This window comes from Corvus cornix, chromosome 1, assembly GCF_000738735.6.
Source record: "Corvus cornix cornix isolate S_Up_H32 chromosome 1, ASM73873v5, whole genome shotgun sequence".
Lineage (NCBI taxonomy): Eukaryota > Metazoa > Chordata > Aves > Passeriformes > Corvidae > Corvus > Corvus cornix.
The window spans coordinates 21,825,339-21,842,073 of record NC_046332.1 but is presented as its reverse complement, the minus strand read 5'-3'; the positions used below and the strand labels follow the sequence as shown (position 1 = coordinate 21,842,073).

At 47.2% G+C, this 16,735-nt stretch overlaps 1 protein-coding gene across 1 annotated transcript in view; it reads right to left on the bottom strand.

Moving 5' to 3' along the window:
- FSTL1 (follistatin like 1) overlaps positions 1 to 16,143 on the bottom strand; it is a 52,863-nt gene extending 36,720 nt beyond the window's left edge. Inside the window, exons 1-2 of the mRNA XM_039558451.1 lie at positions 16,018 to 16,143; positions 15,860 to 15,919 (exon numbers count right to left, since the gene is read on the bottom strand). Coding sequence (XP_039414385.1) covers positions 15,860 to 15,919; positions 16,018 to 16,020 — 63 coding nt within the window. The 5' untranslated portion in view covers positions 16,021 to 16,143. The remainder of the gene's footprint in view (positions 1 to 15,859; positions 15,920 to 16,017) is intronic.
- Positions 16,144 to 16,735: the final 592 nt, after the last annotated feature.

Sequence of the window (16,735 nt, the reverse complement as noted above, 5' to 3'; positions counted from 1 at the left end):
GACATATTTAAGCTAAACAAGCATAAAATATTTGGCAAACTTCCCTTGCTTAATGCTGTATAAACAACTTTGGTATTCTACAGAAAATGTCCCATTTAATGAATGCAGTGAGCAACTAAAGAGAAGGTCACACTATTCTTGCAGTCTTCATTAAGTATGGGACAGCCCCTGCTTCTGCCACAACTTTAGCAAAGTCCATGTGTGACATTAAGTGGCTCATTCGCAGCCAGGGCTGCACTGGGAGGTGAGAGGAAATATCCTGATAGGATGGTAGGTTCTCTGCAGAACCCAAGTGAAGACAAACCAATTTTTGCCATTACTTCCTGAGGGGGAAAAATAAACTCTGATACATGCAAAACAGAGGCAGACTAAAGGTTTCAGAAGGCAGCCTCTGGCAAACCCAACTGCAGCAGTTTAAGACATTAGCTTGCACAGATGTCTGCCAGCCTTGGCTGTCCACCTTGTCAGCCAGCCAGAATTTATTGCTCCTCTAATAAAGTCAGCAGAAAGAAATACATGCTTGTGCCTCAGCCTCTATAGCTTGCAGCCCAGTGTATTAGACTGGATTGCTGATGATTGGTGAGATCCCAGATTCATGGCTGTATATTGAAGGAGGGAAAGAACAGATAAGAACAGAACTAAATGTCTTCCTTGCCATGAAAGGCTTAGAAGAGACTTGAAAGAAAAGAGGCAAATAAAGGGGCTAAAGAAAGATGTTTATTCCACAGAAATTGATGTAGCATCCTTTGCTGTTGGAAAGGCTGGTTTGGCTATCTACTGCTTCCCACGGGGGAAGGGAGCTGTAGGTGCAAAAGATAAAGCCATAATGCCAGGCCTGCCACAGTTCTCAGCACTGCTCACGCCCCCACTAGCCCAGAGCCTGCTGTAAAAGTAGGAGCATCCTCCACTGCCTGACCGGGTATAAGGAAGCCCTCCTGACCCTAATGCCTGCACTGTTGACACCACCCTCCCCTTCCCAGGGCTCCCCTCCAGGAATGACATCATCTGAATGTATAAGCAGTCCATTTTTACAATTCCCAATGCAGCCAGACCCTGTTCTCCTGTGCAGAGCAGATTTCAGACATAAAATGCAATGTGTTGAAAGAAATTAAGATAGAAAATTTAGAAGGAACAATAGGTTTTCTTTTTTGACAAAGATTTAAGAAAATCCAGGAAATTCACACACCCAAAGCATTTATTAAAATACATCCCTAGAGCTGGCTTTGACTTAAGCACACCAGGAAATCACTGGTAGCCTTTTGAATACTGAGAAAAAACTTTAAAAGTACATATCATTGTGTATTGTAGATGTAAATCTTGTGTACTGGATGTCCCACTTGCTTTGTGAAACAAAGCTACCCTAGACAGTAACTGCACTAATGTGCAGGCTTGTAGGAAATCTGTTAAGGTAACATGATCTCTTTGACCCCAAACGATTTTAGAAGTAGCATGTGATACTGTAGCAAGGTATTGAGCCACAATTAACCAATGTAAGGTGCTGCAAGCCATCTGGAAGTTTTGCAATTACTGGAAGTCTAATACTGTGCAATAAAAGGTTCATGAACACATGAACTTTTTGAGTTCCTGGTTTATTTTGCAAAGAAAGCAAATCATACTTTTCAGCTCCCCAATAACTCGTGTTAGCTCAGCTTGACATAACCTAAAAACAAGTGAACAAACAAAGTCAAAAATACCCACTCAAAAAACCCCACAACCCAAAGAAGCCACAAAAGTTCCTTATTAAAGGTCTAACAGCCCTCCTAGAATAGAACTTGCAAAGCTTGCCCCAGTCCTTCCCTGCCAAACACCCAGACCCTCCAAGGGTATAGACACTTCAGGTCAGACACAGGTAAGACACCACCCCTAGAAAGTTATCTCACCAAGCTGAAGGGATTGGACTGTGTGTGTGCGCGTGCTCCTTTAGCCTATGGCAAAAGCAAGATACAGTAAATAATCTTAGCCTGTAATGAAAGATTTACTGCAATCACAACACCCAATAACTTCATCACAGCCTAGGCAAATCCAGCTGCTGGCTTTATGTTCCTCCTTGTGCTTTAAGTGTTCCAGCACTTCTAATTCCTGAGCCACTTCAGTGCAGAAACTCAAAAGGGAACAGCCCTGACCAAAGAGAGGGCAAGTATCTTACTGTGAACATGAATGTCTACCACATTTGTGCTGATCTTTAAGAGCCTGTCACTCATGAGGCCTTGACACCAATTCTCACTTACTGTGTGAACCACAAACCCCTTACCCGTGCACATACTACTTGCTCTTGCACTTGGCAACCCTGACACTCTGAAACCTGTACACAAACACAGTCTAATCCCAGCAGTGAACCTTTATACAAGAAGCCTTTAATGTTCCAGTCAGCAACATCAAGTCCAGGGTCTAGATGAAAATCAGGTCTCTAAAAGGGACACTGTTTGAGGCTGCTTCCTTTTCCCCTTTAGCAATGAATACTCCCTCTACAGCAAAGGTATCCCAACTGGTTGTGGAGCAGGTCCTGTTGAGGTGTTGCAGCTCACTCCCATGGTAAAATTGCCCCACTGCAGGACATGCTCCATGACCTGTCCAGTCATCCCTGCTGTGGGATGGCAATCTCAGCCAAAGGCTGCTGCAGGCAGCAATGGTCACATTGCACTTCAGCTGCCCAGGCCTAATCCTCCAAGTCCTTTATTACAGCAAAACGCAGTTGACTTGCATGAGCCCTGTATCCTCCAAAATGCCAGGATGCCAGCACAGCCCTGCTACAGGGATGCTGTTCTTCCAGTCACATCAATGTCCCATTAAATCTTGTTCCTTCACCTTCTTGTATGTCATAAAACACCCCAAGCAATAGTTTGTCAAACACATGCTTTACACCTCTGCATGCTCCAGGCATGGACTTCACCATGTTTCTTCATCTCACCTGAGTTTTGTATCTTCATCTGAGCCAAGAAATTTTAATTCCTCCGCTCCCCGCTTCCTTGTCGGAAACCATTCAACTGCAGAGAGATCAGACTATACTAACACTGGGACAGCAGCCAGCAGTACGCAGTGTGCCTGGCTCTTAACAGCTAAATCCTATAAAAAATAATGATGCAAATATGGGCACTCCTCCCCGAGACATCCTAATGCTTTCAACAACCTCTTAGGAACACATAATGCTGCTGGATGGGACAGAGGCTGAAAGGAACTAATTTGGGACTTCTGGTACTTACTGTGTGAACACCTGCTGGCTAAACAAACAGGCCTAGGCAGAAAGCTGAGATAGCTGTATGAACACTCTCCACTGCTGTATCAGATAGCTGCTTCCTGAGAGCAGGCATGAACTGCACTGCGTTATCACCTAAAAGTGGTCACAGGGTAGAAAGCTCTCCTTTAGGAATCTTACGCACTAATACAGGACCAGGAAAATTCTTGGGTTCCACCAAAACACCCACCTTGAAGTACTTAGGCTCAGACCACTACCATCATTTAGGAGTCTAACTCTATTCTCCAGGAATGTTAGATACATCATCTGTCTTCAGTGCCTTGGGTTTCAGTGCTTATCCAGTACCACATGGGAAGTCTGTGGGAAGCCTTGCAAGTCCTGCCAGGTAAGCCCATGCTCACATTCCGCCAACAACTGCAGTTGTTCCATTACGCTATCCTGCCATGCACTGCATGTGTATGAGCAAGGACACAAAGCCCTTCTCACACAGAATTCAGCTGATGGATGCTTCTGCATCCACCCTTCAATCATGGCACCTTGTGTCCTTGAGTACATCACCTAGTGTCCTCTGGAATTTGCCTCTGCAATATATGAACACTTGACAAGTTTCCCATTCCAGCAGGGGACCATGGGCAAATGTCCTGTGGGGAGTTGGAAATCCCCCACCCCCCCCACCTGTATGCTGCTGGAGGCTCCGAAGGAGAGGTTTTATGTTAGAGGAACAATGGGGACAGACCACAGCTTCTCTGAAAAAGCATTAATGCTCTCCTGCATCCAAAAGACAGAGCAGCCAGCAAAGGGCTTCTATCACAGGGGCTGTAGGGGATGTGATGGGGCAGAGAGGGAGGGCACCTCTTTTGTGCTCCCCATGCGCTGTTCTCCAATGTTTTCTCTCACGTCTGTAAAGATAAAAAATTTAAAACTATGTTCATCCTCATCCCCAACACCCAGAGTTATTCTGGGGGCAGAGTTCAGTTTTCAGCTGCCTAAGGGCAGAGGAAAAAGAAGAGGGAGCACAAAGAAAAAAGCAACACAGGAGATGCTCACCTTTCTTCAGGGCAGCTCACAGGCAGAGCAAGTCACACTCTGTAACCACTCCTTTAGATGCATGTCTGAATGAAGTTTGGCTACAAATCTAAAAATCACAGCCCTGAGAAACAGGGCTTTGTTGCCTCTTGCCAGACTTTCATTAAAAATGGGTTTCAAGCTCACAGCAGAGCACAGGGTGAAAGCATCACCTCAGAAGAGGGAACTACCTCCTTTCACCTCTCATCACTGACAAAAAACAGCTTCTAACTAGCTTGCCCACAGAAAAAGTGCACGAGATTTTTTTATCCAAATGCCTCTGCTGCCCAGTAAAGGCTATCATGCAGGAAGATGCCTCAAAGCTATGAAAGCACAAACCTTCAGCCTCACCCATTCCGTCTTTCCAAAATGTGCACTGGAAGGGACCTGAGGCCAAGAAATACAGACAGCCTTCTACTTTCTCTCAGAGGAGAAAAAAATCCAACATCCCTACTTAAAGACAAAGGTTATTAAAGACAAAGGGACACCGTGCTCAGGGCACTGGCTGGGGAGCACAGGAGCCCTAGCAGGCTTCAGCTGAGGCTGCCTGAGGACAGGCTCCAGCTGGCTGAAGTGCTGCAGTTCGGCCGCTTGCCTACTACAGGACACAAACTGTGCTGTACATCCTGGCCCCCAGTCCAGTCAAATCTCACCTGTGAAGTCAAGAGGGTCAAAAAGCCTCCAAATATTGACCTTTAACTTAAGCATGTATTTTAGGAAACTCAAAACCAAGGCTTTAGCTGGTAACAACAGCACATTTGTGTACTGGGGAGGACCCCCCATTGTGAAAACTTCACCAGCTGCGCTTCCTGATGGCGTGTGTGTTTATGTGTATAAACTCCCTAGTATTAAATTAGGGTTCATAGTGGTTTTTTTCTTCTTTTCACAATTTATATTGCCCAGTATTTATGGATTCCCAGTAAACGACCACACGGAGATGCCCTGTCACCACAGAGTGAGGGAGCACTAACACACTGGCAAAGGGGATGCACTGCGTGGAGACCCAGTACTGAGCAAGAGATTAGGAAACTCACCTTGCCAGGGGATGGCCTAAGGAGCTCAGACTGTTCAGTTTGCCAAAGACAAGACTGGGAGCAGTCCTTGTGCAGACGACAGTTACAGCAGCAGGGAACAGACAAACTGGACTAAAGGTTTTCTTCTGTTTAGTGGATTAAACAGAAGATTCGGCATCTGCAGATCATGACTAGACAAATTCAAGCCAGAAATGAGGTGTAACAGCATGTGGGTAATTAACCACTGCAGCAACATACCAAACACAGTGGTATTTTCCATTTGTGGTAATTACTTAATCAAGACTAGATGTTTTTAAGACACATTGTAAAGTCCAGAGCAAATGGAATTAATAAAAAAAGCTAGATATATGGGCTGTATTATGCAAGAGGGCAAAACTACAGCAAAATAGCTTCTTCTGGCCTCACCATCTACTAATCTATGGGGAAAGTTGCCCCTTTTTGTCAGTGGAGTTGGTAGACAGCCATATTTTTAGCAACAAGACATACTGATGTTTACATGAAATAGTAATAATATGCTGTGTTACACCCACACCTCTAATCTGAAATTCTCTAAGCTCTTTACCATCACTATGTCAGCAAGCCTGACAACTCGCTGGCTGATGAATTGGCATTATCATGCCCCTTTCATCCAGTTTGTGCTTTTGCAGAGTAGCTAATCATCTGCTTGCCATTTACATGGGAAACAGAACACTCAGGCTACCTGCCATCTTACTTTTAAGCCTCTTGGTGAGAAAATGGTCACATGGGTACCTTGCAGAAGCTCTCAGAGTGGAAAGCAGCTCAGCATACAGAACTGCCCAGCAGCTGCCCTACTTCAGATGCTCATCTCCAACACATACTTTACAGCATTCAAAACCAGTATACAAACTTCCCTAGGAAAATTCTGCCAACAAAGTACTTTTGAAGAGCAGAAGTCAGCAATTAAAGTGTTAAAAACAAAAGAGAGAGAGAAAAATAAAGAATTCTTCCTAGTTGTTTTACCAAAATCTTCATATACGACAGACAGACAAAAAAATAAAAAAAAAGGAGAGTAATTTCCATTAGTTTCCATGACAACCAATAGAAATCGCTAACCCATCTTCTCTCCCTTGTCAACCTCTGACAGACCTGTCAGGGAAAGCAAGGGACTATGCCCTGTGTAAGGTTCTCTACTTAACCAGAACACAGGGAAATCTACATTGCCATACTGTCAAGTGCTCCCCTTACAGCACAGCTCTAGCTTTTTTCTTCTGAGATACAAAGGGATGGAGAGGTCCTTACTGCTCCCCTGTGAGATCAAACAGATCCCAGAAGTGCAATCCCCTCTGAGACACCCCAGCTCTCCCACTTGATGACCTGCTTCTTTCTCTCTCTGGCTTCATCGAAACACTCAACCACCTCTTTTCCATCTGTGAGCTATTGGCTCACACCTTAAAGGTGGCCCATATACGCCCTTTTTGCACCTTTTTACTGCCTGGCAAGAAATTGCTGTATCACACAGCAACTCTGGTCTACATTTTGTCTCCACTTTTCTTACTATTGTTATCATTGCTGACAAGGAAAATGATCCTCTGCAATGCCTGCTGCACTGTCTACATGAGAGCTTTTAAACTTTTCTTAACAGGAATGCATTCAGCTTTATAAACGCTGCTGTGAGCCACAGCACCATCATTATCCTTGTTTTACAGATGTGAGCACCACAGCTTAGAGGAATAAGGTGCCTTGCCCAAAGCCTACATACAAATCATGGCATCATGCTAGGAGTGAGGACAAATTGGTCAGTAGAGAAGAGTGTTTGCATTTTCTTGATGCCCACAGGCTCTGAAAGTGTTTGAACCACAGATGATCAGAGTCTCCTGTAGTCCCTCCACCCTGCGAAAACCCCACAGCAAATAAATATTAACCCAAAGTAAAAACAAAATCAAAAAATCCAAACCCCAAATAGTTGTCTCTGTTTAATGCTGGTTTACTGTTGACCTTGCATCTGCAGCCAGGATGGCCTAACTCATGCCAGCATCTGGATATGTGCTGCTGCACTGCAGAAGAGCTTGGCAGAGATTTGTGAGGAGGTGTTAACATCCAGCTGTTCTCCCATCTCTCTCCGTTTTTACGTGCACGAAGTCAGGAGCAGCCCAGGCACCGTGCTGGCACTGTGTGGTTTCAGGCTATTCACATACCACAGTGAGATTTAACACTCACCCATCAAGATAGGAAATCCACAAATAATCTACATTGACTGCAAATTTTGCTGCATCCTCCATTCTCCCATCCTAGGTCTGGATTGCAGGAGTTACCGGCAAGTAACAGGACTGAGTACAGCAGCTCTGTGTGCATGGGTGTAGGTGCACATGAGGTGTAACAAACCACGTTTGGTCCCCCCTGATTAGCTATGCTTTGGCTCAGTTTCCTCCACAACACCCTCCTGGGGGACTGCACACAGCTCTGAGCACCAAAGAGGAGAGGACAAAGCACTGAGTACAAAGTTGAGCAACAATAAGTTGTTCTACAAACTGCTTCCAGCAGATTCTTGTCTTGAGGTTGATAGCATTTAGTGGCTATGAAGGTATGAACTACAATCACTGGGGAATGCTCATAAATTGCTTCTCTAGCCTGCAGTAGAAGCTGATCCCACACTCAAGCTTTTCCCTCTGGTAAGGCAGTAAGTACTGTACCACTGCACCTACTTCTACAAAACTTAGAGCAACATAGTATCCTGTAGGAAATGAATACACTTTGCTCAACAGGGCTGAAATGGGCAGCTGTTTGGTTTAAAAGTTATTTGAGAAGGTTCAAAGGCAACACCAGAGAATAAGATCACATACATCTCTGTTTCCTTTCCTGCATTGACAGGAGGAAGGGAGCTACAAGGCGATTAAAAGAGGTGTGCTAAGCACTCAGCTGAGGGATGCCATAAACTGGCTACATGTACAAGATGGAGATAATGGCATGGGGGAGATGCTGATTATCATTGAACAGGGGGTGTAATTAGGACCATTGGGACAGAATAAGAAGATTAATGGTCTACTTGCTCACAGGAGAGGACTGTGAAGATAAACTTACTAACTGAGATATTCCAGGGCATGGTATCATTTTTCACAGAACAGGAAGGGGGCATCACTTATCAGGGATGTGTAAAACTGGATTTGACAAGACACTAATGGCTATGGTTTGTACAAGCAGCTACTAATCCCAGGGCACGCAGCGATACTTTGTAGAAAACAGTCTGTTTTTCTGAACAAGTAAAGAATAAAAAAGTACTCCCTTCTTAACCTGCTCCTCCTTACCCTTACACATCACCCTCTACAAACAGGTCCAAGCCACAGTCTTGGGAATGTGAGAAAAAGAGCTTTGTGAGAAACTGGGCCTTTGCTGCAACCTGACGTCCCCATCATCCACCAACAGGGCAATTGGAGAGGGAGAGCACTACCTGAAGATTAGGCTGACACTACTCATGTGGCATTCATTGTCTTAGGACTGGAATACCCCAGAGCTTGCATCATGTGGAGAAAACACGCTGTCCTCAGACAGGAATACTGCAGCTTTTCTGCCAAGCTGAAGGCGATGCCTCCGACATGAATGCTTGGTCCCTTGCCACCTTAATCTTCCAGAACCCTGGGTCTGAATGCACGAGCTGCAGACCAGAGCTCGGTCACAACCTTTACAGTTATCCCTGAGGAATTTTACTCACCCAGACAACTAAATGATCCAGACATTGCAAAAATTCCCCAATGAAATCGCTTCCTCCTACATATAGGAAACGAGACAATAATTCCAATCCCTCATACTTAAGCTTCCTTGAACATAAACATGAAAAAGCGGCCAAAACCAGGAGGGGAACATAGTCCCAGAGCAGCAAGAAGTACATATGCAAGGAGTTACATCATGCAGAAGGAAAGCTCTTGGCTTCGGGCTAAAATTACCCGTGCTTAAATGGCAGGGGCTGCTCTAGCGTGGAGAGGCACCTTCCCAGGAACAGTCCTCCAGATCGATTCATTGTCAGGAGAACAGCAACAGGCTCTGCTGTCAAAACCATCCCTGGACAACACAGCACTGCAGGCCAACTTATCAGCTGGCCAGCACCTGCCAAAGCCCATCCTGCTGGATGGACAGAAATTCTTTGTTCCGCCTCTAACACTCAAGCCCCAAAATATCTCACCATGGCAGCAGGGTGACAAGGAAAAGGCAGACAAGGATAGCATTTCTGATGGCAGGAAGTATACCCAAGCCAGGGGCTCCTGCATTAGGACAAGGTTCACCAGTACATCTCTCCATCAGAGGCAGGTACCTTTGGCAGCCCACTCCTGTCACCCCACTCTTTCTTCCCTCTTACCCAAGACTTTAGCAACCTCTTCTCCCCTCCCGTGACTTGGAAGACATAACAGGCTTGAGTCATACTCCTACCATGGGTACCTCCACAGCAAGTCTTTCCATGACCTCTCTAGGTCTCCTCACAGATCCAGAAATAAAGAATTTGTTTCTGGCGATAAAAAAAATAAATCTTCACATCACTGTTTCTTGAAAACTCTCATTGTTGGGAAAAAGCTGATTAAGCACGGGAAGCTCCACCAGCATTCATATTCCCAAGGTCTCTTGATCCTACCTCAGGACTCTAAGCAAGAAGCAGGGATGGGATCAGAAGGAACATGTACTGGCTAGGGACAACCAGCAGTGGATAACAAATAGCTGTCCAACCAGTCCTTCTATGCTTGGAGCATAAGGTGTGCAAACCCTCTGCTCCTGCAAATGAAACGCAGCTGCTTTGCCTTGGTGTTTTTATCTGTTTTCTCCATTGTTCCTTCAAGCTGGTTTGCTGCTCTTTGCAGTGCAAAAGGGAAGGGAAGGAGAAGAAGGACAAGAAAAGCTGGATTCTATGGGGTCCATTACACAGTGTTAAGGTATTTTGTGAAAGTGGTTAGAGGTCCATCTCTGGGACAGCAGTTGACAGTACAGCCAAGGGAAATGCTGTTTAGCTGTCAAACAGTGGAAATATGGGCTTCACTTCCAGCTGAATCTTAACGAGATACCAAACCCCTCCCCAACCATCCACCCCAAATCCTTTGCTCTTTCCAATGTGCTGGTCCAAGAGGAGCCTCCAATTTGTTTCTAGCTTACAGGCCTCCTGATGCCCTCCAAACAAGGTGCAGACATCTGCAAGAAATTCCACGTTTGCAGACTGGAGCATGAATTTGCTTTTCTTCAACTCTCACAGGCAGCCTACATCTAAACCACTTCCACACAACCACAGGGTCCATGCCAAAACCAAGAGGTACAATGTAATAAGTGACAAAACTACACAGAGCAGGTAGTAAAATTTCACAGCAACTTATATGAACTTCACTTGTGGGTAGCTAGTTTGCAAGGCAGAGAAGGGACAGTCATTCATTACTGCTGGCTGGTGTCTTCAGTCCAGATCAGAACTGAAGCACACTTGAGAAAAAGTAGCAAGAAAATGCCACACAGTCACTGCTTGTACTACAGTTATCTGTGCTTTAATGGAGCTTTGAAGCCTCCAGACCTGCTTGTCTGCCATTTGTTTATTTACTGCTGAGGAGTTGCAATCAGAGTCCCACAGCTGAGAGCAAATACTCCCCCTGCTCTAACCAGCTCACACCTAACTCTGTACACAGTTGTGGCAAAACCTACAGCCCCTGCTGAAGTCCAGATGTATATAACCCCCTTGTCTACCACCCAGATGCAGCTGTAGAAGGAAGTACGCTTCACAGCACAACAGCAGGCTGCTCTGTTCCCTTGCTAAACTCAGAGACAACGCTGTGAGAGAGAAATCTCTCCAAGGAAATGCTGGTTATTCAGAGATTAGCACAGCTATCACAGTAGAGCAGAAGCAAAGCTCCCTGCAAAGATAGATGCAACCCAGGTAAACAAGGCATTTCTGGGAACCAATCTCATCTAGCTCACAGGATATGTGGCGGAAACACAGCCTGGTTAATGGGAGTCTCATCAGTCCGGGAAGATACATCTGGCTGAGATTTGTGACAAACTCTCTTCTGTACAAAGAGAAACACTCCCCAGCTCATGTAACACCACACAAGAAAGATCAAAGGTGCCCCGAAGCCTCCCGATGGGTGAGCAGCTGTACCAATAACAGCAGCTGGAAAATGCAACAGGAGACTCAGCCAGTCCCTTCCTCCTGTGCCGGGAGCAGAGCCGCCTCCTCGGCAGCCCCCAGCAGCAGCCCCCTGTTAATTACCGGCAAGGAATTTGCACTCTGGCAGATAAAGTCATTCACTCAGCCACAGGCGCGTTTGCACAAAGCAGCTTGGCTCTGACAGCAGCTCCATCTGAGATGCAGCATTTGGGTGCCATGCACATGTAAGCGCTACACGACATCGCGTCTGCTGCAGAGCTTGTGCCACACAGGTTGCTGCTCCGAGGTTACAGCCCCTTCAGAACAGCCAGGGAGGTTGTTTAAACACTCCTACACAGGGCATTTGGCCAGCGACTTCAGCACTATATGAGGTGCCTTGGACAGAACCGCTTGATCCATCTCCCAGACTCTGATTCCTGGGACATCTGCAGCACAGCAGCTCCCTGGTGGCACACCACACATCTTAAAAAATAGGCTTTGTGCAGATGAGCCTTTGCTGTGCTTCCAGGGTAGAATCACTTCTTCCCTGCCTCCCCATTTAAAAGGTGCTTATTGTCTTGAGATGCAACTCCAGCAATCCTCGGTCTGGCACTCAAGGGAAGGATTTCAAGAAGGAAGACACCTATCACTCTAAAACCAGCTCAGGGAGAAAAAATGTATGCAATCTTTCCTTCCACTTCCAAGATGTGCTTGCTAGACTAGATGGGGGAAGTCACTTTTATTAAATTATTTTATGAATGTGTTACTGCTGGGTTTTATTGCACAAAGCCAATGCATATTAAAAACAGCCTGAGTTACTCACATGATTGTTGCCTTTTCTGCCCCCTGTCCTGGCTAAATTATCAGCGAAAGCAGGACTGAACTATTCACAAAGTCTCCATCATTTAATTTCAAAAGGCAAATTTCTCAAAATGATGGCTTCAGGGCCAAATACAGCTATGCAATTACATAAGGATCTCAAATTTAATCAGTTTCATTTACTAAGACAGAAGTTTTTAGGTTCTGTCCATTGCAAAAACATGGGAAAAGTTTTGACCACAGCAAGCTCATGATGTTGGCCAGACTGTGTGAACAGCCCAGTGGGAGGAAGTACACCAAGTCCTGTGAAGACCATTGGAATTCCCAGCTTCAAATTCCCTGGTGCACACAAGTACTCTGCTGGCAAAGGGCACAAGTCTTGGAAAGGCTGAAGTGTTGCTCTCCTTACATGAAAAAGCAGCCAAGTCAGATCAAGAGGAAGCACTTAGGTGAGTTAAGCAAACAGAAACCTTTGCCTTTTCTCTCCCCATTTACATCCCTTTTCAGCTTTTCCTATAGAAAAATTACACTGAGGGAAACAGAGGTCAGGTGAAAAAAATTCATCCCAAGGTTACAACAGATGTAGACACTGCAAACACCATGCTTTTAGGAAAGGTTATAAATCTGCCTCCAGATATTTGTCACCATGCTCTTGCTCAGGAGTTACAGCCCCTCAGATCTGTCTGTACGTCCCCTCGCAAGAGGGGAGTTGCTGGCCTTCCTCTGCTTGCCCTTTTTAGCCAAAATGAGACTAATGAGATTAAACCATTTACACATAACTCTTTCCAAAGGCTGGCTCATTTGGCCAGAAATGGGTTAAGGATGGTTCACTTCGAAGAACAGCTACAGGCCCCAGAGATTCATCTGAATGGCCAGAAAATTGGCAAGGAGCAGAAGGTAGGCCAGGTCAGTGACCTCTTCTCTTAGCAAGGCTGGATTCAAGAAAGGACTTGTATCCACAGCTCACACAAACATACTCATGCTGGCGTAAACCTCTTTGCTAACATCTAAAATTCACGGTGAAAATAACTTTCTTCAAGATTCTGAATCAGGTTTAAGTGAAAAATAAGAACAAGAAAACCCCACACTCTTATTGTGAAACAAGTATCCTGGTGGGACACAGAATGATGCTGGTATGGAAGTGGTCCCACACACCACCCTTCAGACCTCATGGATACAGTCAAACAGCAACTGGACTCCTCTCCAGTGTTAACTAGGTAACTTAGTCCAGCAGGATGTGAACAACTGATGGACTATTAATACATTCAACAGACATTTCATGCCTCTCCCTTTTCCTCTATCGTAATGGATGCTTTGGGAGCCCCAGCCGAGAATATGAGCAACTTCATGTCTGCAGCATCCCTGTTAATATGAATGAACAGCCACCTCATTGAGTCTGACCCAGGAAGAGAGAGATAAAAAGGGCTGTCTGAAGCTGGTGGCTGGCCTCCATCCGAGGAGTACAGTTCACCGTCTATTGCTCTTGTGACTATTACTGAACCAGGCCAAGAAAAGCTCCCAAGTTCTGGCATGCCTCAGATTTTCCAGTCTGCATGAAGTTATGCCAGGAACATTTACTGAAGCAATTTCTTTCTTTCTTTCAAGACTCTAATTATGCACCTAACAATGTTGTAGAAATGAGTGTTGTACAAAAACTCCAGCGCAACTCAGATATAGTTTTGCTAACAAAAGGATTAGAAGCTTAGGGCTCAGGGCTAATATTCTGAATGTACTGAAAGACACAAAGTGCAAGCTGCAGCAGTAACAGAAGGCATAGAGAGGGTTATCACTTCCAAAATCTGGTACGGGAAAACCACAGAGGAAAACGCCACACTAATCTTACCGAATGCCAGTGATGCAGGAGAGCAGTAACAAGAAACATTTAGAAGTGGGCAACCATCAAAGCTGTCTCTGAATTACAAGCAGCTCACCTTCAAGCACAGCTCACTCCCCAGAAAATGAGAAGGTCTAAATATCCCAGAGGGTGGGATGCCACCCGTGACTGAACTGATGTTCACCACTTGGAAACTACTAGCAAAAGGGAATCAAACTGAACCCCAAAACAAAAGTTGCCTGAAGTGTCAATTTTCCCTGAAACCAGACCCAGACCTCAGTCATCAGTCTCAAGTTTTGTTGAACTTAGACTGGAATCAAACCAAAACGTTCACTGGTTTGCCACTTGGACCATTATCTCTGGAGCCAGTCATAATAATATTTCATTTATTCACTCAAGCATGAACTGGCCTTTAAAAACCAAGTTTTGAACATGATGGCTGTACATTTTTCTTACTTTCAGTTTGCAGGTAAGACACAGAGACATGACAGTACTTACAGCTGGGAAGCTATCCAGGTACTACAGATTAGAGAACATTAGGCAAAAAGCAGGATTTAGCACTTTGACAATGTTAGTGACACGAATGAAATCACAAATCCAGGGCCAAATATATTTTGGCTATGTTTCTCTGGGCTATTGATCCCAGAAGGCTTTACTCAGACCAGTGCCATCATTATTTAGCTGTTATTATAATTTTTCTTATGGATGCTCTGTGCCTTCTTCCTATAGAGGTGTTGGTATATACTGACCAGAACTGGTTAAGGTTTATTTAGGGTTCCTAAGAAAATGAATAAACATGATTTGGCTTTTTCAGGACAGTGTTGGACAGCATGCATGGAAATGCTCACTACATAAGTATGTCACACTTCAGGAAGAAAGTGTATTACAATATTATCATGTACAGGCAGATGTGAAATGCTAGTCCATACTACCGCTCAGTCCCACTCTCCTTGGTTTTCATGACAGCAGCGACCAAAGCTTGACAGTGTTGGCTCACAACCACCCTGTCTCACCTCTGCTCCTCACGTGGCAGTTGCGGGGAGTTCACAAAGAGCTTTGCTCAGGGAGAGACCAACAGCGATGGGCTCCATCCTAAACCCCACTCCTTACCATAACCCGGGCAGCACAGTCCACGGGTGGAAGGCAGAAAAAGAGGGACCCAGACGTGTTTATGCTTCTTTTTTTTTTTTTTTTTTTTTCCACGGAGCCAAACTGCGATGCTTTAGGGTGGGTCTCGCCATCTGGGAGAAATGTGTAGGGAGAAAAAATGCAGAGAGGGAGGACGAGCTGCCCCCCGAGCGGAACCGCTTTCCTCCGAAGGCAGGCTCAGCCTCCCTTCCCAGCCCAGCTTGAGTTCATTTTCCTCAAATCACTTCCACATTTTCCCTGCCGTAATTATCAAATATTTTGTTTCTGACTTCACTTTTGAGGGAGGCCGCCGCAACCGGGAATGCAGGCACAGTTTGTTTTCTGTCAACAGAGCTGGGGGGGTTGCAGCTGGGGGCTTTCAAAGGTTTTCAATGTCATTGCAGTGAAAGAAAGGAAAAAAAGAAGAGCGAGGGAAAGAGCGCGCGGGAGAGAGGGAGGCAGAGATGGAGGAAAGGAGGAAGGGAGGAAAGGGGGCTGCCCCGGGTAGCCCGTCCCGGTGGCGGGATGCAGGGGTCCGGCCGCGGTGGGGACACAGCCCCTCGCCCCCACCGAGGCGCCCGTCGGCCCCGCAACTTCCCCCTCCGCCCCGGCTGCGACTTTCCCCCGGTCCCGGCTGCTCCCCCGCTGGCGCCGCGGCGCCCCCGCTGCCCCCACCCCGTCCCGTCCCGCTCCCCGTCCCGCCGCCGGGGCCCCGCGCCTACCTCGGCTCGCAGGCGGGCGGCGGCCAGCAGGGCACAGAGCAGCGGGAGAGTTTTCCAGATCTGCAAGAGAGGGAGCGGGGAGGCGGTGAGCGCGGCCCGGGCAGGGGACGGCGGGGCGGCCGCCGCCGCCAAACTTCCCGCCCGGCGACCCCTCTCACCATGCTGCGGGCGGCGGGCGGCACCGGCGGGGCAGGAGGAGTTGCGGAGGCGCCTTCCCCGGCTCCGGCTCGCTCGTGAAGGGAAGGGGAGGGCTCCCCCTCGCCCCGACCCGCCAGCCCGCGGCTCCACCCCCGCCCCGGGGCCGACTCCTCCCCGGCCCCCGCCCGCTCCCCGCCGCCCCTCGGCGGTGCCCCCATCCCTCCCGCCGCCGGCCCCTCGGCGCCCCATGGCGACCTCGGCGGCCTTTGAAGGCAGCAGGAGGCTGAGGGGCGTCCAGGGGATTCGGTTGCCGCCCCACACCGCCCGGCTTCACACCCCGGCCGAGTGGAACACGGGTCCGGGGAGGCTCCCCAAGGCCTGCGCCGGTGGGGGTTCAGGAGGAGTGGAGACAGCCATGCCGGGGCGCGGATGCCCGCCAGCCGGGCCAAGAGCATCCCGCCGAGGGATCGCAGCCGCCCCCCGCATTGTCACAAAAATGGGGAAACTGAGGCACGAGGTGGCTTCTCCAGAGGCGGGAGTCACTCACCGGCTCAACCCACTGTCCCCCCCCCCGCTCCAGCCCTGAGGCCACTGAAGTGCTGGCCACAGCTACAGGTGTCACTCATGTTGGGATGCAGGCAGGTTTAAAAATAAGGGTTTAGACCCATATGTGTTGGGATCCAAACATTCGCTGAGCAAAACAGGCAGCCAGGGCTTCACGCCAGGTACAGGGGCTCA